Source organism: Manduca sexta, chromosome 14, assembly GCF_014839805.1.
Source record: "Manduca sexta isolate Smith_Timp_Sample1 chromosome 14, JHU_Msex_v1.0, whole genome shotgun sequence".
NCBI classification, from domain to species: domain Eukaryota; kingdom Metazoa; phylum Arthropoda; class Insecta; order Lepidoptera; family Sphingidae; genus Manduca; species Manduca sexta.
This window is the reverse complement of record NC_051128.1, coordinates 2,144,188-2,161,846: the sequence shown is the minus strand read 5'-3', so window position 1 is coordinate 2,161,846 and position 17,659 is coordinate 2,144,188. Positions and strand designations below refer to the sequence as shown.

Here is a 17,659-nt window from a genome sequence, read left to right as displayed (position 1 = left end):
AGTACCTTGACTTATCATAAATGCAAATATGTTCGCCTACGTGATGAATAAAACATTTTATTTTATTTGTTTATAGTATAGACAAAGAAAAAAGAATACTATGAAGTTAATATGTAGATTGTAGTAGCGTTTTCGAGTTTTAAATTTGTTCAGCTTTTGTGGCTGGCTGTACAAACCTCACGCTACTGCAACATTTACCGTCAGGGATACTTCTTCTAAAATGCCAAAAATATCAGATGCTAAGTATATTGACCGTTGTGTGCAATCAGTCGGAGTTATTACAGAGGCCCGAGGTCGAGCTCCGTCCACGATTTATTTTCCCTCAGCCCGCCGACGTTAGTGACAACATATGGGGTCATTGGACTAAGTGCTGAGTGTGGGTGCGAGCGTTTTGCATTTGTTTATGTAAGGGCGGATTTTTCAATCAAATGAAAGATATTCGTAGAATATATTAGAATACGAACAAATTGCTGATAGTAGGATATTATATATCCGCCTGGAGAGCGACCAACGTACACAAGAAGTTAAAATCCGACATAGAGTCTTATGTATGTAAATTCCGGAAATTAGTTTGTGCATCCATCCTCCAAACGTTTTTATAAATAAAACTTCAAGTTTTATTTTAAAACTTTAGTATACTTATCAGTTATCACATCATCATTACCATCATCATAAGCTGCGAGACGCCCATTATTGAACATGGGCCTCCACCAAAGATTTCCTGATCGATCTACTGGAAGCGGCCCGCATCCAGCGATCTCCTATCCAGTTATCACATACATGTTTTATATACCCGCTGCTCGGAGGGAAGTGGACAATTAATATTTCCAGCTCCTCCCTATCTTTCTATTTGATTAATTTCGTTGCGGGATAATGACATAATATTATTCTTCCCTGAGACTCGCCGAGCTTCACTGCTCGGTGTCATAAAATGCGTGCCACTGCTGATCCTGGCTTACAGGAGTTGTAGTGGTGGGTGTGAGGGCGGGAAAGTCTCTATACCCGCTGCTCGCCCCGCTCGTCGTCTCTGCCGCCACCTTATTCCATATCCGCCATTTTTCAAGGCTGTCACGGCTGAACGAAAAAATGTATAAAAACGTATAGCCTATTTCTTCACGACGAACCCTTATTTTAGTTTTATCAATTTCAATTTGCTATTATACGGGTTGAATTGAACCGTTTTATTTTCTGATTGATGTGTGTAAAGATATTATTAGACGCGGTTTTGTTACCTTGAAGATGATATCAATAAGATCTCTGATGTCGAATTTGTAAAGATCTATTTTCGAGATATATTGAGCTTATACAGACGAAGTGTTTGTTACGTGCCGACGAGGGTGAAATCTTATTAATCATCATCATCAGCCCGTTTCAGTCCACTGCTGGACATAGACCTCTCCCATGGTACGCCACAGGGTTCCGTCTGCTGCTTAATGAATCCAGTCACTACGGCTAATTTTATTAATATTATTAGTTATACTAATTTAAAAGCCACGCGTTTGCGTGATATTTTTAATTAAACTCCAAACCAGTGCACTTCCTTACACAATTATCATCAAAATAAGCGAAATAATCGCCTTTGTAATATCTTTTTAACTTCAATGTAAGTTCATTTGCATAATAAAAAACGCGCTATAGCAGCAGCTGGGGTTTGAACTCAGGACTTCCCGGTCCACAGCCTACACAATGTGCTGCGAGGGCAAAATAATACTGTTTATTTTGTTACATTAAATTTCATTGTCTATTTATTTCATTTACAAGAACGTGAATAAAATTTCGACGGTATCTTTTCAAACTGAACACAGTAAAAGAACAATTTATGTCCATGATCATTATTTCCATTTGCTAGTGTGTAATTTCAATATTTATTTGTTTCAGTGTTCTCTCGGGTTCTATTATGTGAAGTTGGCAGAAGTTCAACAGATACCGTGCGTTCCAGAATAGAAAATATATTGTTTACGTCCCTATTCGGAATTTTATAGACAATTGTAATGTTTTAAATGGAAATTCTAATATCTCGTAAGATCAATTTGTGCAAAATGTCTACGAATAGGACTTAATATTTTAGACGTTCACAAACTTCGGAGAAAATACTTATTCCAAGATAAATTCTTTCTTGTTTCTTGTGAATAAAAACAACATTTTGGGATATAATTTAAATATTTATTTCATAATGTCACTTGAAACAACGTAACGGCGGGCGCCGGGGTCCCCCTGGACTCGTGAGGGACCTCGCCGCGGCTCATAGACTATACGCGTTAGAAAACAATTTCAACATCCTACTCATTTACACTTTATTATGTACAGAGAAACGTATTTACACTAGACACTAGTATGTATAACATACATGAAGCGAAATATATTACATATAGCAAAGTCCTCGAGCGCCTTTCAGACGTCTCAGTTGTACACGTAGTAATGACATTTTTGTTAGAATTTTTTATTCCTCCCCCTCCGGTGAGTGCCGAAGAGGATCCGAGCGAACGCTTGGCGAAAGTCCGGACTGAAGATCGTGTAGATGACGGGGTTTAACGTGGAGTTGAAGTAGCCGAGCCACAGGAAGAAACTCGCGAGGTAGTCACTGATTACACAAGTTTGACATATCGGCATCACGAGCGCCATTATGAAGAACGGTAGCCAGCAGAACACGAACGCCCCCGTGATAATGGCGAGGGTCTTGGCAGCTTTCCTTTCTCTCTTTGCTTCTAAGGATTCCTTCTTCTCCCTATGAGTGGGAGCGGGAACGATAGCTCTCTCTGGTTTCGAACCATTTGTGACTGTTGAGGAAGACTTTTCTGGGGATACTGAGGGAGCCTTTTCGTTGATCGTGAACGCTGTGGTTCTTGGTTCCTCGTCTAAAGTATCAACGGTAGAGGTGCTTTGACCCTCGGTCAGTAACAGCGCGGCTGCAAGAGTCTCCGCTCTGGTGCGCTGATTACACTTCTTCAAGTTCAGAAACCTTTTCTTTACAAACCGCCTGTCCCTTGCTGATTGTACTGGGCGGCCTGAAGGTGGAGCGCCGTCAGCGGACGCAGGGCGGGGAGGGGGCGCCTCTCGTCTCCTTCTAATCCGTCTTCGGGCAGTCTGGAAGATCTTCCAGTACAAAATAAGGATCACAGCGAGTGGCACATAGAACGTTGAGCAGGTTGCGAAGATCTGGTAGGCGAGGTCTTGGCTGACGAGGCACTTCTGCTGCTGCGTGATGCGGGCGAGGTAGTCGGGGTCTTTCCAGCCCAGTTGCGGCGCCAGGGAGACGACCAGCGCTGCCGCCCACACCAGAAAGATCATAGTGAAGATCCTCCGCTCGTTGCGTATGTGGATGTAGTCTACGTCAGTCACAGCCCAGTACCTGACGGGAATAATAATATTATTAAATATTAGTAAATAAATAATAATAATATCAGCCCTGTATTATATACAGTCTCGCTGCTGGGCACGGGCCTCCTCTACTACTGTGAGAGATCCTTAGTGCACCATGCTAGTGCAGATTGGTAGACTTCACACACCCTCAAATTTCCTGCAGATAACTTCTCAGCTATGCAGGTTTCCTCACGATGTTTTCTCAACGTTAAAGCAAGCGATAATTTACAAGGTATACATACATAATTTGAGAAAAGTCAAAGGTGTGTCCTTTGGGTTTTAAACCTGCGGGCATTCGGCTCGGCAGTCCGGTCCACACCCAACTAGGTTATCGCCGCTTAATATAGTGGATTACTGAGTGTGAATAATAGATTATCTGCCCAGTGAATGAGTACCAAATAGCTCATTAACATCGCAATGGCGGTTCTCAAATACAAAAGAATCTAATATACTCTCGTAACATAAGTTTCCTAATACGTAAGGTTTATTTTCCTTTGATTTCATTATGGTGTGCGGAAGCGATAAAAGATGATTAATATTTATTGCTGTACAACATTTGCTCGCATCTTTACCTAGGAATATTTGTTTTCTAGCCATAAAATATAATCCATATTATTCTCCGAATATTCCAAGGTCTACCTTCGTGCTTGGTATCACAATCTGTTCAGTTAGAATTAGGATTCGGATAAAATTTCGAAATGTTACAGAGAAAAAATTAAAACGTTAAAGAGTTTGCTAAATCACAAACACAAAAATATACACTTTAATATTATATTCATCTAAAATAAAATTGTTTTACATTACCATATCTTAGTCGTTTAAAAACAATATTAATATTAAAAGAACTAGAGTATCTAAGTACCTGTCAGTAGCAATGGCTACTAGATGAAGAATGGAGGCGGAGCTGCAAAGCACGTCGCTGGAGGTCCACATGTCGCACAACTCCGGCCCTAGGATCCAACCCTGGCTGACCTGCAACAAGAAATTACAGATGAAATACAGTCAATGTGTAATGTGGCTGACCCTGATGTTGAGGGATGTTGTGTCCCATAGCATTCGAAAGAATTCTGCTGACCTTTGTTCATACAGGCACAACAATGTGACATGTCCAACAGGCCGGCATAATTGTGTCGACTTTCGAGGGGTAATCATTTCTCGTCAGTCCACAATTTGTGGACCCTACTCCACTTACCATCAGGTGCAGAGGGGTCACTTCCCTCGTATAAAAAATCTTGACTAAGACCCCTGAACTACAAAATCTTATGTCCATTACAATCTGTATATCCAGCGATGGTTATTGTTTATGGCGAGGTGTGTCACATATTAAATGACGAGTTTCCTCTAATACGGGGCTCGCACGTACACTTGTGTTAATAGCAAGGATATTGTTGGTTGGGTGTAGGGATGTGCCGCGGTGTCGATAAGTGAGTTGTCGAAATGATTTTTTGAATGAAAACTGATTTTAATGAAGCTAGTGTTAAAACTGGGTATCATGAGGCTTAAGATTAGGGGTTTATTAGCATCAGGGCTTTGAAATGATGACGGCATTTCAGTGCTTTGCAGAGCTTTTTTTGAACAAAGGAATGACGAGACTACTGGTGGTAGGCCTCTTATGTGTGAGAGTCCGCCTGGGTAGGTACCAGCACAGTGTCTATTTCTGCCGCCAAGCAACAGTGTGTAGTCCCTGTTGTGGTCCGATATGAAGGACATTGTAGCCAGTGTAACTACTGGACATAATGAGACTTAACATCTCACGTCTCAGGTTGGCGAGCGCAGTGGAATGCCAAACAATATTTTGTATTTCATGGTGTTAGATGGTGTTTCTACTATTTATGGGCGGTCGTATCACTTACCATCAGGCGAACGATAAGCTCGTCTCGTCATTAACAGCAATAAAAAAAATAAAAGAGACGAGTAAACTACTCTCCTAATCGTAAACATTGCCATTATCTATAAACTGTAATAGCACTACTTAATCTTTAAATTACAAAGCAAGACATTATACTGATTTGTCATCAAGCTCGTTGTCCTGAGACAATGAAATATGATAAATCTTATAACACCTAGTGATATTCTTTACTAAGTATTATGTTATTTGATATAAAATTTTATTATTATTGTCATACTATTCCTAAACTTATACAGGGTCATTTAGATATTGCGTTAGTGAATTTAATAATATGCTCATCATCTTGAAAATAACAGCTTACAAAAAGTTCCTTGAACTGTAGATGTAAAACAAATAAGTATAAATTTCGAAAAAAATAAATATTAATAAAAAGTAATTTTAATTTCACACGCTCTATTGCCACTACTACTACTCTCAAAGAATTCGTCACAGCGGCAATCACACTTTTAGTCAGAAATACATTCAAGCTCTCGCCATATTCACAGTAAACTGCAAAATGATAAAAAAATCACAAAAGTAATACCGAGAATTTCGATGTTAACATTCGTTATTTATGAATGTTTAATTTTTTGTTATCGACAGCACTACATCTCTATGACCACATCTCTACGTACACCTCCGTAGGCGTTTATGTTTCACTGTAAACTGAATAAGACGTGATGAATTGTTGAATTACTTACGCGTTCACGTCGGGTTATGGTTTATTGTGTGGTGTTAGTTACCTCTTATTTTAGGATGAGATATGAGACTGTGTTTTATGTGAGTAGTTTTAAGAGCGAACCGTTTTCGTTTAGTAGGACAATATGTGGATTGTGGACAGGGTTTGAATTGTAGGTCGAATAATACCTTTCGTGGATTTTTGGGTTTATATAAATTTTATATCACACTAGCATTTGTCTGGGAGTCAAGTTAAAATTCGGTTAAAATCTCGGGTAAAAATTGTCCTGTAGCGCGATAATATAGCTGTAAATTAATTAATAATTATTAGAATCGGCGCAGTATTATACATACGTTCTACTTCTTTATTTTTTTATTTATAAGTTATATATACAGAGAAGTATGTAGGCGGACCTAATACGAATGGATGGATGGATGTTGCAGAGATAAACAAGGTGTAAATATAAATGAGTAAAATCATTGAACAGTATTGTTACCAGTTACTGGTTCCAATTTTAAAATCTTTTTAGATCATTGGTTTTGTGATATCCTACTTATATTATAAATGCGAATGTTTGTGAAGATGGATGTATGTTTGTTCTTATTTCACGAAAAAACGACTGATTTGAATGAAACTTTACAGTAATATTGGCATCAGAATAACACATAGGCAACAATTAAAATAATTTTGTGTAATTTGCTGATAATATAACGATACATCAAGTATGTCGAAAAAATATCCCGGATAAGTAATTAACGCGGGTGAAGGTGCGAGCAAAAGCTAGTAAATTCATAATTAATTACCTCATAAACAGCGCCCAGCGGCATCACTAGGCAGGCGACCATCAAGTCCGCGACCGCCAGCGAGGCGACCAAGTAGTTGGCCACGTTCTGCAGGTTCCTCTCGATTATTATAGCCGCTATTACAAACACGTTACCTGTGGACAAATACGGCGAATTGTTAAATTTTTTCAAAAGGTAACCAAAGGCCAAAGGGTTCTAAGATTATGTAGAGGCTCTTTGATATAGAGTCATTAACGTATATTCTATAGACACGTACGTCCATATAAACTATTTGCTCAAAATCTGAACTAAAATGGCAACCAAAACGTCACAGTTATAACCCATTTATTCACTTGAACAACAAATAATTTTACTTATTTGACTATTTTTTATTCACATTCAGGTTTACACATAGACTCGAGTTCTTATATCATGAACGCCACTCCGTACACAACCACAAGTTGCTATATTGACCATACTAAAGTCAGTTTGAATGGATTGTAGTTCAATTCAGTTGAACACAGTAAATGTTCGGAACGCCAAATCTAGTACGTAGTACTTATATATCGATGTCTCCACCAGTGTCGTTTGTATTTCAATCTATATTTTCGCGACTTCTCGTCGTTTACGTCAGTCTCCCCGGTGACTGGCTGTGTTCGAAATATCAGGAGAAAATAATATAAAAAGCCGCGATAAAATCCGTAAAATAGTTTTATTTCAATGTCTAACATTCGCGTAAGCATAATAAATCATTAATTTATATTTTATCTAAAGGCGTTCTGAACAATAATTAAATGAAAAGGTTTTTTTTTACTAACCACCAGTGTCGCTTGTGGATTTATATCTATATCTGAAGGCAGAGATCTTAACTAAAATTAAATGTAACGAAAATTATTCTTTTAACTGTTTAAAGGCTATGTAAGATCAAATAATGTTTATTTATTTTATTTTTGATATTTTGTTGGCAATATATGTGTTTCTGTGCGCATTTTTTGAATCTTATTTGCATTTTTTACCCTAAGTAAGCAATATATGAACGTGGAGCGGAGAGATTAGGGAGGGAAAGGTAAAGTATTTTTAGTCCTTATGCTATTTATAAGCCTCTTTTCAATCCAGGTGGGCGACAGACTCGCCCCCTATCATATCATGGGACGGAACGCAGCGAAACGTAGAGTAGTTGCACCTTTGCCTACCCCTTCGGGAATATAGGCGTGAAGCGTGTTTGTTTGGTCTGTGTGTTCATTGGATCAGATAGAATTCGCGAGTTTCCATTTCTCAGTGCCTTTACCGCTGCGCCACATGAGATATCATATTTCAAGGCGTCAAGTTCACATTAAGGCCGAACATTTTGCCTTAATAAATTTACTGGGCATGTTTATGACATTTATTTGTGTTCTAAATTTGAATCCGTCGCTGCAACTGACATTTTGGCCATTTTGTAAGCGAAATATATCATGTAAACGTGTAGTTGAATGAAAAAGTGTGAAATATGTCTGAAAAAATTTTAGGAATAAATTTGTTGTAAAATATGTTTTTTGTTTATTGAATATTTTATAAAAAAATACGATTAAACTAAATGAATAGCTATAGATTGAAATACAGTAATGTTTTGATTATGTTTATGGATAGGTCAAAAATTGAAATTCATAAAAAAAATAAAGCATTTATTTTAGGACTTAATAATAAAAAATAATACCAGCTCTGCAACGTATATTGTCCCACTGTCCGGCACGGACCTCCTCTACTACTGAAAGGGGTACCTTAGTCCACCACACTGACCTTGTACGGATCGGCAGACTTCACATACCTTTAAAATTCTTATAGAGAACTTAATTATGAAGTTTCTCACAATATTTTTCTTCACCGAGCAAGATAATTCACAAACAATACATATAATTTTAGAAAAGTTAGAAGTGCATGGCCTTGGTTTTGAACCTGCAGACATTCGTCTCGGCAGTCCGATGCACTCTCAACTATGTATTAGACTATCGCTGCATTTTTTTAACGACTTAGGAAGCAGGAATATCCAGTGAACTAGTAGATATGGAGGACAAAAACGACAAGATCGGGGAATAGTGCCTGAAAGGAAAGTCTAAAACTAAAATAAAAATAAAACTAGTTCAGGGGAATACTGGCAATAATTATTATATGCGCGGGAAAGACGCCAACTAGAATAAAGTCTAGATTACTCTAAGTACTACTTTAGACTAAATAGGATTTAATTAATAAGACTCGGAAAGTTACACGCGTAATAAATTATCCAGTATACGCGAGCCAATTCGAATAAAGAAACGATTCAATTTATTAAACGGCAACACTGCGTAACAAAAAATATAAATCTGTATCAATTAAAAATGGCGACCGGCCGATAATTTAAAGCGAAGCCGTCAAATACATATCTCCAAAAAGAGTGTAATAAATCAAAAAAGTGGAAATCTAATAAATCATCCGTTATAATAACAGTGTGGGGAAACTTTTAAATTTCGACTTTCGAACTGGCAACTTCTGTTTAAAAAGGGATTTTTGGCTTTGTCCACCCAAGATGGAATTTTTTTTAGGTTATACAAGAAAGTTTTATTGCGTCGCCCTTCGAACTTTATTCCGTTGTTAAGGTGTTCGCCGTATTTATTTTACGATTTTTTAGGATCGTGAAGGAATAACAAAGTTAGTATGGAAGGTATTACTAAATTTATACTTTTCTAGAGTAAGTGGCAACAAATGTTCTTACGTTCGGTAATGGAATTTCGCTCACGATTTTATTTCGCTCTAATATTACCCACTGGGATCGTTTCCCATCAAATCCTGGATTCAGTTGTTAGTTCTTTTATTACGCTCATAGACTGCTTAGTGTGGATTTTAAACCTGTGAGGTATAGAAATGTACGACCGGTAAATGCTTACGTGAGGCGACTTATGTTTTTGCTTTGAGAATTTCTTTGAATAGAAAAATGTGGTTCGAGACAGGATCATTTTGACGTTATGTTAATAAATTAAATCATATATTCGTTTTCTTGAAAACAACTTACTATACGTTATTAAAACGATAGATGTAAAATTAAAAAGTGTCAGTTTCGAACAAAAATAAATATTAATAAAAATTATTTTTTGTTTTATATTCTATAAAGCCACTACTACTTACTACATAGAGTAGGTACTTTATGTAGGTACAGAGAAGAGAGTATGTGGGAGCCACAACACCATACTTTCAGTCAAATATAAAATACACACACCATATCCGCACGAAACTACAAAATGATAAAAAAATCTGAAAACTTAAACCGAGATTTTTCGCGAAGATATTGGCTTTGGTTTTTTTTGACACAATGTTGGCAAGGGTTAACATAAATATATATTTTCATTTAGTAACGGTAAAATGACTTCGTATCTTTCTAGTTGATAGATTATAGATTAAGTATACTATTACATCTAAAGTGACAGAGAAAGGTGTACTCAACAGCCATTTCTAATATTCAATTTATAGTTTAAACATTAAGGCGATACGTCAAGGTCCATTTTCATACATTTTGTTTCGGCTTTAATCTGGGTAACTAAACAAGTATTGGCAAGTAAAGAATTTAAATTCACGTCTAGTTAGTGATTAGTTCTCGCAGTTGAAGAAAAAACGTAAAAATAATTAATAATCATGGATATTTCGGCCTATAAAATTTAATATGACGAAATTTTAAAGGCAGAAATATCCATGATTATTAATTATTTTTACGTTTTTCTTTCAACTGCGAGAACTAATCACTAACTAGACGTGAATTTAAATTCTTTACTTGCCAATACTTGTTTAGTTACCCAGATTAAAGGCGAAACAAAATGTATGAAAATGGACCTTGAGGTATCGCCTTAAAGCGAAATACTTTCAGAACCACTCAATGTTCACTGCACCATGCAGCGTGTCGTCTCCGTGCCTCTTCAATGTACATTCTAATAAAATTTGAATGTTGAATTCGCTCAAAAATGATTTTTATGAGCCATGTTACAAAGTTTCAATTCCATTGGGAGTCGAGTGAGCGAATAAAATAAGAACATATCGCTCCGCCTGGTACATACGTAATGCTTCAAACTGTTTTCAAATCGTTCCCGAATCGAAGACGCTCGCTCTTCAAGAGATTTAGCGTGTCTGGTGAAAAGCGTGGGCGGTATTGCCAGCGATTATGTGCGAATGTATCTTGGAGAGAGATACCCGCATTTTCATACTTTTTGTAAAGTGTAAAACGTGAATAAATAAATATTATATTTTTATATTGACGTCTTTACTTCCAAAGGGCTACAAAATAAAGAAATAAATAGTGGGATTCTATGTCGATTTATCGCTAGGGGAGTTTATTTACCCATATAATTTAAATTGAAATTTGGTATATTTTATTAATTCGATAACTCATTTTATTTGATAGTGCCCCTGGGATTTCAAATCTTGTCCGTTACAAACAGGATCGTACTAAATCAATTATGCAAAATATAATTAATTATCATAGTCGGCCACATGAAGTTAACTGCTGAGCATAGGCCTTCCTCAAAGATTTACAGAAAAAATGTAATACAATGTAAACTATCCTTCGATGAGAGTTAAAGTTACGGTGAAATTTATAGAAATGAGGAACACCAGTTTATTTGCCAGACCTGAGGTAATGAAAGAAAATTATTTTACACATTTTTGTATTTTATAGCCACCTTTAATTAAAATGATAATATTTACATAAGGAAGGACAATTCCGTTCTATAATACCAAATATTTGTAACTTGATAAATTTAAAATTGATAGATTACGATAATGTTGTGTGAGGATAGTGGTCCAAATATTTGCTTTCTTTAGTACGGAAGAGAATTACCCGCGGTCAGCATAACCACATCTCTATACGCTCATACCCAGCTTGACCCATTCGCAAGTTTCGGCTGTTACCAACAGATCCATTCATTGTTGATGAAGGGTCCGTAGTTCAGGTAACTTACCTAAACGCTTGCATTGCTTCACCTACCACGTTCAGTTTCTAATGTATTCTGTTCTATTTGTTAGAAGTTTACGTTTGCTTGATAGTATTTTTTGACTCTTATTATGAAGAATACTGAGGCTCGATTGCTTCATTTATGGTAACTAAAGTTAAGGCTCTTTTGTTTTTCGCGGGTAATAACGCGTTATCGCCACGGTGAGTGGCATAGTTATGTTGGTTTCACCGGTCTTACGGCGCATTGTCAACACGGGAGTATAGCATTATCCGAGCGAGCATTGGACTGAGTCTCTAACCCTGTATACCATCGGCATACTGACTAAAACTCGCGGTGGCTTTCTTCAGCACATACGGGACGGTCCTGGGTTATCTTGTTGCACTGAGATAGCTGCTCATAACCGTCTCTGCAGATTTTAATTACCTGCAGTTCCGCGTAAAAAAGTTTTTTCGGGATGAATGTTTTCCTGCCGATAAGTAGTAGCCTTTAGAATTCAGAAGTGATGTACCTTCCTATTTGTTAAAAAAAACTTTAATAATAAAATAACAAGTAATAAATAAAATTATGCTAATGCTGGTCATCAGTGGGTGCAACTTTAGCCCAAGCTTGATGTTTAGCATCACGATGCTAAACATCAAGCTTGGGCTGAAGATGAGATTAATAGTAATGAATGTTAGTGTGCCTAGAATCTTAGCTGGTAGGATATATTTAAATCCGCCTAGCGACCACCGTACACAACATACCGTATAAAATTCTTTAAGTATTGGATAGCCCATATATCGAGAAGATCTATAGGTTATATAACTTCACACCATGATTAACAGGAGCGGAGCATCAATAAAAATGTTGCAAAAACGGGGAAAATTTATTCCTTTAAACGTTAACTTTTTGACACGAATACAACACAATTCTTTTTATTCATCCCAGAGGCACCGATTTACGAAGTCAAATTATCTACTATAATAATAATAATATCAGCCCTGTATTATATACTTGCCCACTGCTGAGCACGGGCCTCCTCTATTACTGAGAGGGATTAGGCCTTAGTCCACCATGCTGGCCTAGCGCGGATTGGTAGACTTCACACACCTTTGAAATTCCTGTAGAGAACTTCTCAAATGTGCAGGTTTCGTCACGATGTTTTCCTTCACCGTTACACACATGATTTTAGAAAAGTCAGAGGTGTGTGCCCTTGGGATTTGAACCTGCGGACATTCGTCTTGGCAGTCCGTTCCACACCCAACTAGGCTATCGCCGCTATTATACTATACTATTTTTTACTATAGTCAGTATATATAGACGGATAATTGGCCTAATTAGTAATCACTTTGTCGCTGCTATAAAAACCCGATTAAGAAGTTCTTACACAACCCTCCAACACTGGTAGTATTTAATTTTGTTTTATAATTGGTTCTTTTCGCGCGGCGGACGACAAACGAATTTAATTAGTTTGGGACAATTTTTCATTCGTTCTAAATTAATTTTTGGTCATAATTAAGAAGGGAATGTACGGTCGGCGACGTGGTTTGAAGTGTTTCATAAATTGCGAAGGTAAAATTAAAATCTAAAAATAGGTATTTGGCTCCATTTTTAAAGGACATTTTGATTTATTCATTTTAAATTTCATCAATATGGACGCAAACACACACTATATATTTAAAAAAATCATAATTCAAAACTAAATTAACCCAATTATGTAAGATTTTAAATTAGTCATTATTATAATCAGTTAAGCCTGTGTTAAGTCTTTTTGTTTTTTGAGTTAAGTTGTGACTTAAAAAAACAGTAAGGAAGAAAATCGACCGCAATAATAAGGTCAGCTGATTTATTACCTCCTTTAACGATGTACGTGTTTTATTTTTAAGTTTAGAATATTATATATGGCCTTTTTTGAGAGGCATAAAAAACAAATTCCGTGAAAACATTCAAATAGCCAATATGGCAGAATGATACTGGCCATCGCAACTGATTCGAACGAATCTACCTTTTTTCTAATGTTCTAAACTCAAATCGAGTCTGATTTTTCGAAACTCAAATTTACTTTCCAATCCTTTCAGCACATCCAATCACGATCAAACAAATAGATTCAAATGGAATGTGAATTTTAAATCTTCTAGTAACGAGTCAATATGTTTAAAAGATTTTATAGAAATGCTAAGTGTTAGCTCTGGGACATTCTATGGACGCCTGCGTGGCTGTTTGACAAAACTATGCAAACGTTCCTTCAATTTTAAAGTGGATTTTATGAGATTCTTTTTACGCGCGTCTTGGTTTGTAGAATTGTCGATGGAATATAAATTGGCCTCTGAAAGCGTATGCTATTAATTTTAAAACTAGGTTTTAAATGAATCTTATCAGATGAATTCGGTTTTTAATTTTTTTTTTTCTTTTTGGTCTACCGCGATATATATAGACAGCGATGTAGCTTAAACAATCGGCATCCATCCAAGGTACACTTGTATCTTTGAGAAATTAAATGTGTATTATTAATTATAGATAATGAAATGTTCTCAAATGACCATATGTTTCGAAGACTCATCATACTTGTTCATCAGTTCAACACATATTTTTGGACGCAAACGACGAAGTACTACCAAATAAAACCATTTAGCGACACAATTAAAGATCACTTCAAAATCGAATCGAAAAGAAATTGATATATATTATTTTGTCAAACAATTTGTGATTTATGAACGGCACAAATGAAACAATTGAAACTTGTTTTGTTTCCCTTTAATTGTTCTCTCAAACAATTATTTCTTTAGAAAACTTCACAAATAACCAAGAATATTTAGCAATTTGAAACAACAAAGAGTCCAATCATTAAACCTAATTAATGAGATAAGTTTCTCCATTAGTATTGAATAAATAATAATTGTTTTTGTTATTTAAGAGTAAATTGAAAAAAAATCGAAATGAGGGACAAAGAAACTTAGCAGGAAGGAGAAATATTAAGAGTAAATTCCTAGGCAGTTTGTAGTTGTAGTAGTATTGTAAAATGTTGGTAGATATTGTAGCTTTGACTTTGCGGATGACCAACACCTCAGTCCCCCGTGATCAAGAAGGCTACAAAGTCTTCGAAACGTCAGGATAAAACTAAAACATTAAAACTGCGATAAAATCCGAATAATTTAATTTTAATGACTAACATTCGCCTAAACATAAGAAATCATTATAACTCGACATTGGCTAAATGCATCTAAACTGTGAAGCCAAAAAGGAAAAAGAAAAGAAATCATTCCCTTCTTAGTTTGAATTAATTAAGATTCTTACTATTATGTAAATAAGTAATATTTTTAATATTTATCAACTGATTTTAAGTGGAATGCAAAGGACATGTCAACTGACAAGAGATAAAATTATATAAACTGCCAATATCACCAAAGCAAAAAGGAAGAGATTCAAACAGCGAGAAAATATACTTCAATAAATTAAGGTTTATGAAGTAATATTTAAGATGTCAACAATATAAATTTGCACGAAAACATTGTTTACCTAAGCATTGTTAACGTGCAAAATCGAAGGCATAAATAAAAAGAAATGTCCAATCATGATAAATGCTAAGTCCGGAACAAAGTACGATAAACGCACCTCGACGAATATCTGCGCAAAATAACATCGGAAAAGGCATAAACGATATCGACACATAAATTCATGGCCGTTTTACGGTTTTAACTGATAAAATGTTCAGTTGTCCTGGCAGGTAGGCGCGATCTGAAATGAAATTTAACATCGATTTGGGTTCCTACGATCTCAATTCGATTTACTGTAAATCGATTTAGGACATTTTAAATCGATTCTTTAATGATTAAACTTGTAATTAAACAAATTTTTAAATAAGTTTCGTTAACCGACGTATAAATGTGAAATCGATGCCTTGATATATAAATATCGGTACGTAGATTTTTGAAGGTTATAATAAAACTTCGTAGACCGTCTAAAGAATCCAAACGTGACCAGAATAATAACTTGAGTACAACATACAACTAGAATTTTTGATAACCAATTATTTTCTAAGAAAACAGAATCGATTTAAAAATCGATTTCACTAACAACGCCACACAACTCTAGTGTCAGACATTGTTACGTATCGCGGATGCGTCCGCTATTGCGTTTTCGACGGACATTTCAGTCGAGATGTGTTGCACTATCAGGTTCAGCCTATTTGTTTGTCCTGACGGGTCAAAATTGAGTGGTTAAGGATGAATAACAAATGCATTGAAATGTTTGTTTATAGTATTACTATTGAACGGCTCGGTAAAGTGACCCCAATGCATCTGATAGACGTAATGGCCTTGATAGAGTGTCCATAAGAGATGAAAACTCAAATTGACATAATTATGCAAGCCTGTTTGAGCCGGATATAGACAGGCGGTAATTACGCAAGCCAATATGGGTTTGCACCCTGTGTACAGTGGTCGCTATCCAAGCGGATACAGATCTTACTCCCTGCAATAGTATTTCGATAGCAACTTTGCATGATTTAGCATCATAAGCTGATATCAAATGCCATTGGATAAAATCTACCTTGAATTTGATAATTCTTGCATTTATATACAAAACTACATTAGATCTGAGTGCTGTATGCTACTGTGAATTAGAGTGGATTTTTTCATTCGGGAATAAAGTCATGTTAAAAGTGCATGGTTTATTGAGAAAGGTGTTTTGATATATGAAGGTAGTACTTAAGATTGAGGACGTGCTTGCACTCACAATTTTGTAGGTTAATTTATAATCGATTTTACAATAAAGAAGAATTATAAAAAAAAAAAAAAAAAAAAAAAAATGTTTTAAGTTTGCTAACAAAATATTCATTTATTAAAAAAAATATACAGAAAAAAGATAAATAAGTAAAAACCACACACACCAACACAAAATACTAAATATATCTCCATCGAAATCTATTCATTCGTTTCTCGACGACACAATGACAAAATATAAACACCACTATTATAAAGATTCATCATCATTATGTCATAAAACTAGTTAGAAGTCCAGCATATGCAGCAAAGTGAGATACAATAAAACACTTTTAATTTGGACAGCCGCCAGGGGGCGCTGCCAAAGGCTTTCCATGTCAGTTTGATTATGAAAAAAGCGTTTCCAGTCTTTCCCGTTGCCATTCTAATGATAATTACGTACTCGAGAACAAGTTTGCGGCCGTTTTGTGGATTTTCGTGTGGAATTACGTCGTTTGTCACTCTGTTACAAGTTTGATAGTGTTTTTCTTATTCGGATTGTTTTTTGATTCGTTGTTCTTCTGTTAGTTGTTTTATTTGTTTCGTACTCCATATAAGTTTGTTAGGTTTTTTTAGTAGACTGACAGATTTCTAGTTAACTGTGAAGGGAAAGGCCATCTTTTGAAAATGTTTTCTTGAAATTAAACGTTGGGACAATGCAACGTTTCTTTTCGATAGTTACTCGTCGATTTATTGTTTCTGTTGCAGTGGACGTCGGCTGGGAATCGTGATTCGTTTCGATTCTCGGCGGACATGATAAGAAATTTTTAAATTGAAAAATAAAAATGAGATGCCCGGAATTGTAATTTGTGTTTGAAATAGTAGAAGGCTATCCTATTATATAATTATGGTCATATGAAGTTCAACAAAATATGGGTTAATTTGTACCGTTTTATTTTTTATATCTTGGGTCATACTTTCGGACGTCTTGTGGGTTTTATCTCGATTCACGATAAAATGATTTCAATGCACCAGATGATAAGTGCTATGTATGATTGGCACAATTATAAATCCATATATATATATACAACAAAGTCCCCAAAAGCTGTCTCTATGTGATCGATTTTCTCAAAATATACTAAACGGATTTTTGTACGGTTTCTACTAAAAGATAGTGCAATTCTTGAGGAAGATTTAGGTTAATAGTACATTACGGCTTTATGTAAATTGACTAAAATATAACGATTATTGTTAAAGAGGTCGCGTAGTTGTAAAAAATCTCGCGGGTCAGAATTCACGCGGGAAAATCTTTGTGAGAC

At 35.8% G+C, this 17,659-nt stretch overlaps 1 protein-coding gene across 1 annotated transcript in view; it reads right to left on the bottom strand.

Moving 5' to 3' along the window:
• Positions 1-2,150: 2,150 nt before the first annotated feature.
• LOC115442816 (5-hydroxytryptamine receptor) overlaps positions 2,151-17,659 on the bottom strand; it is an 85,966-nt gene continuing 70,457 nt past the window's right edge. Inside the window, exons 4-6 of the mRNA XM_030167986.2 lie at positions 6,731-6,864; positions 4,223-4,332; positions 2,151-3,349 (exon numbers count right to left, since the gene is read on the bottom strand). Coding sequence (XP_030023846.1) covers positions 2,431-3,349; positions 4,223-4,332; positions 6,731-6,864 — 1,163 coding nt within the window. The 3' untranslated portion in view covers positions 2,151-2,430. The remainder of the gene's footprint in view (positions 3,350-4,222; positions 4,333-6,730; positions 6,865-17,659) is intronic.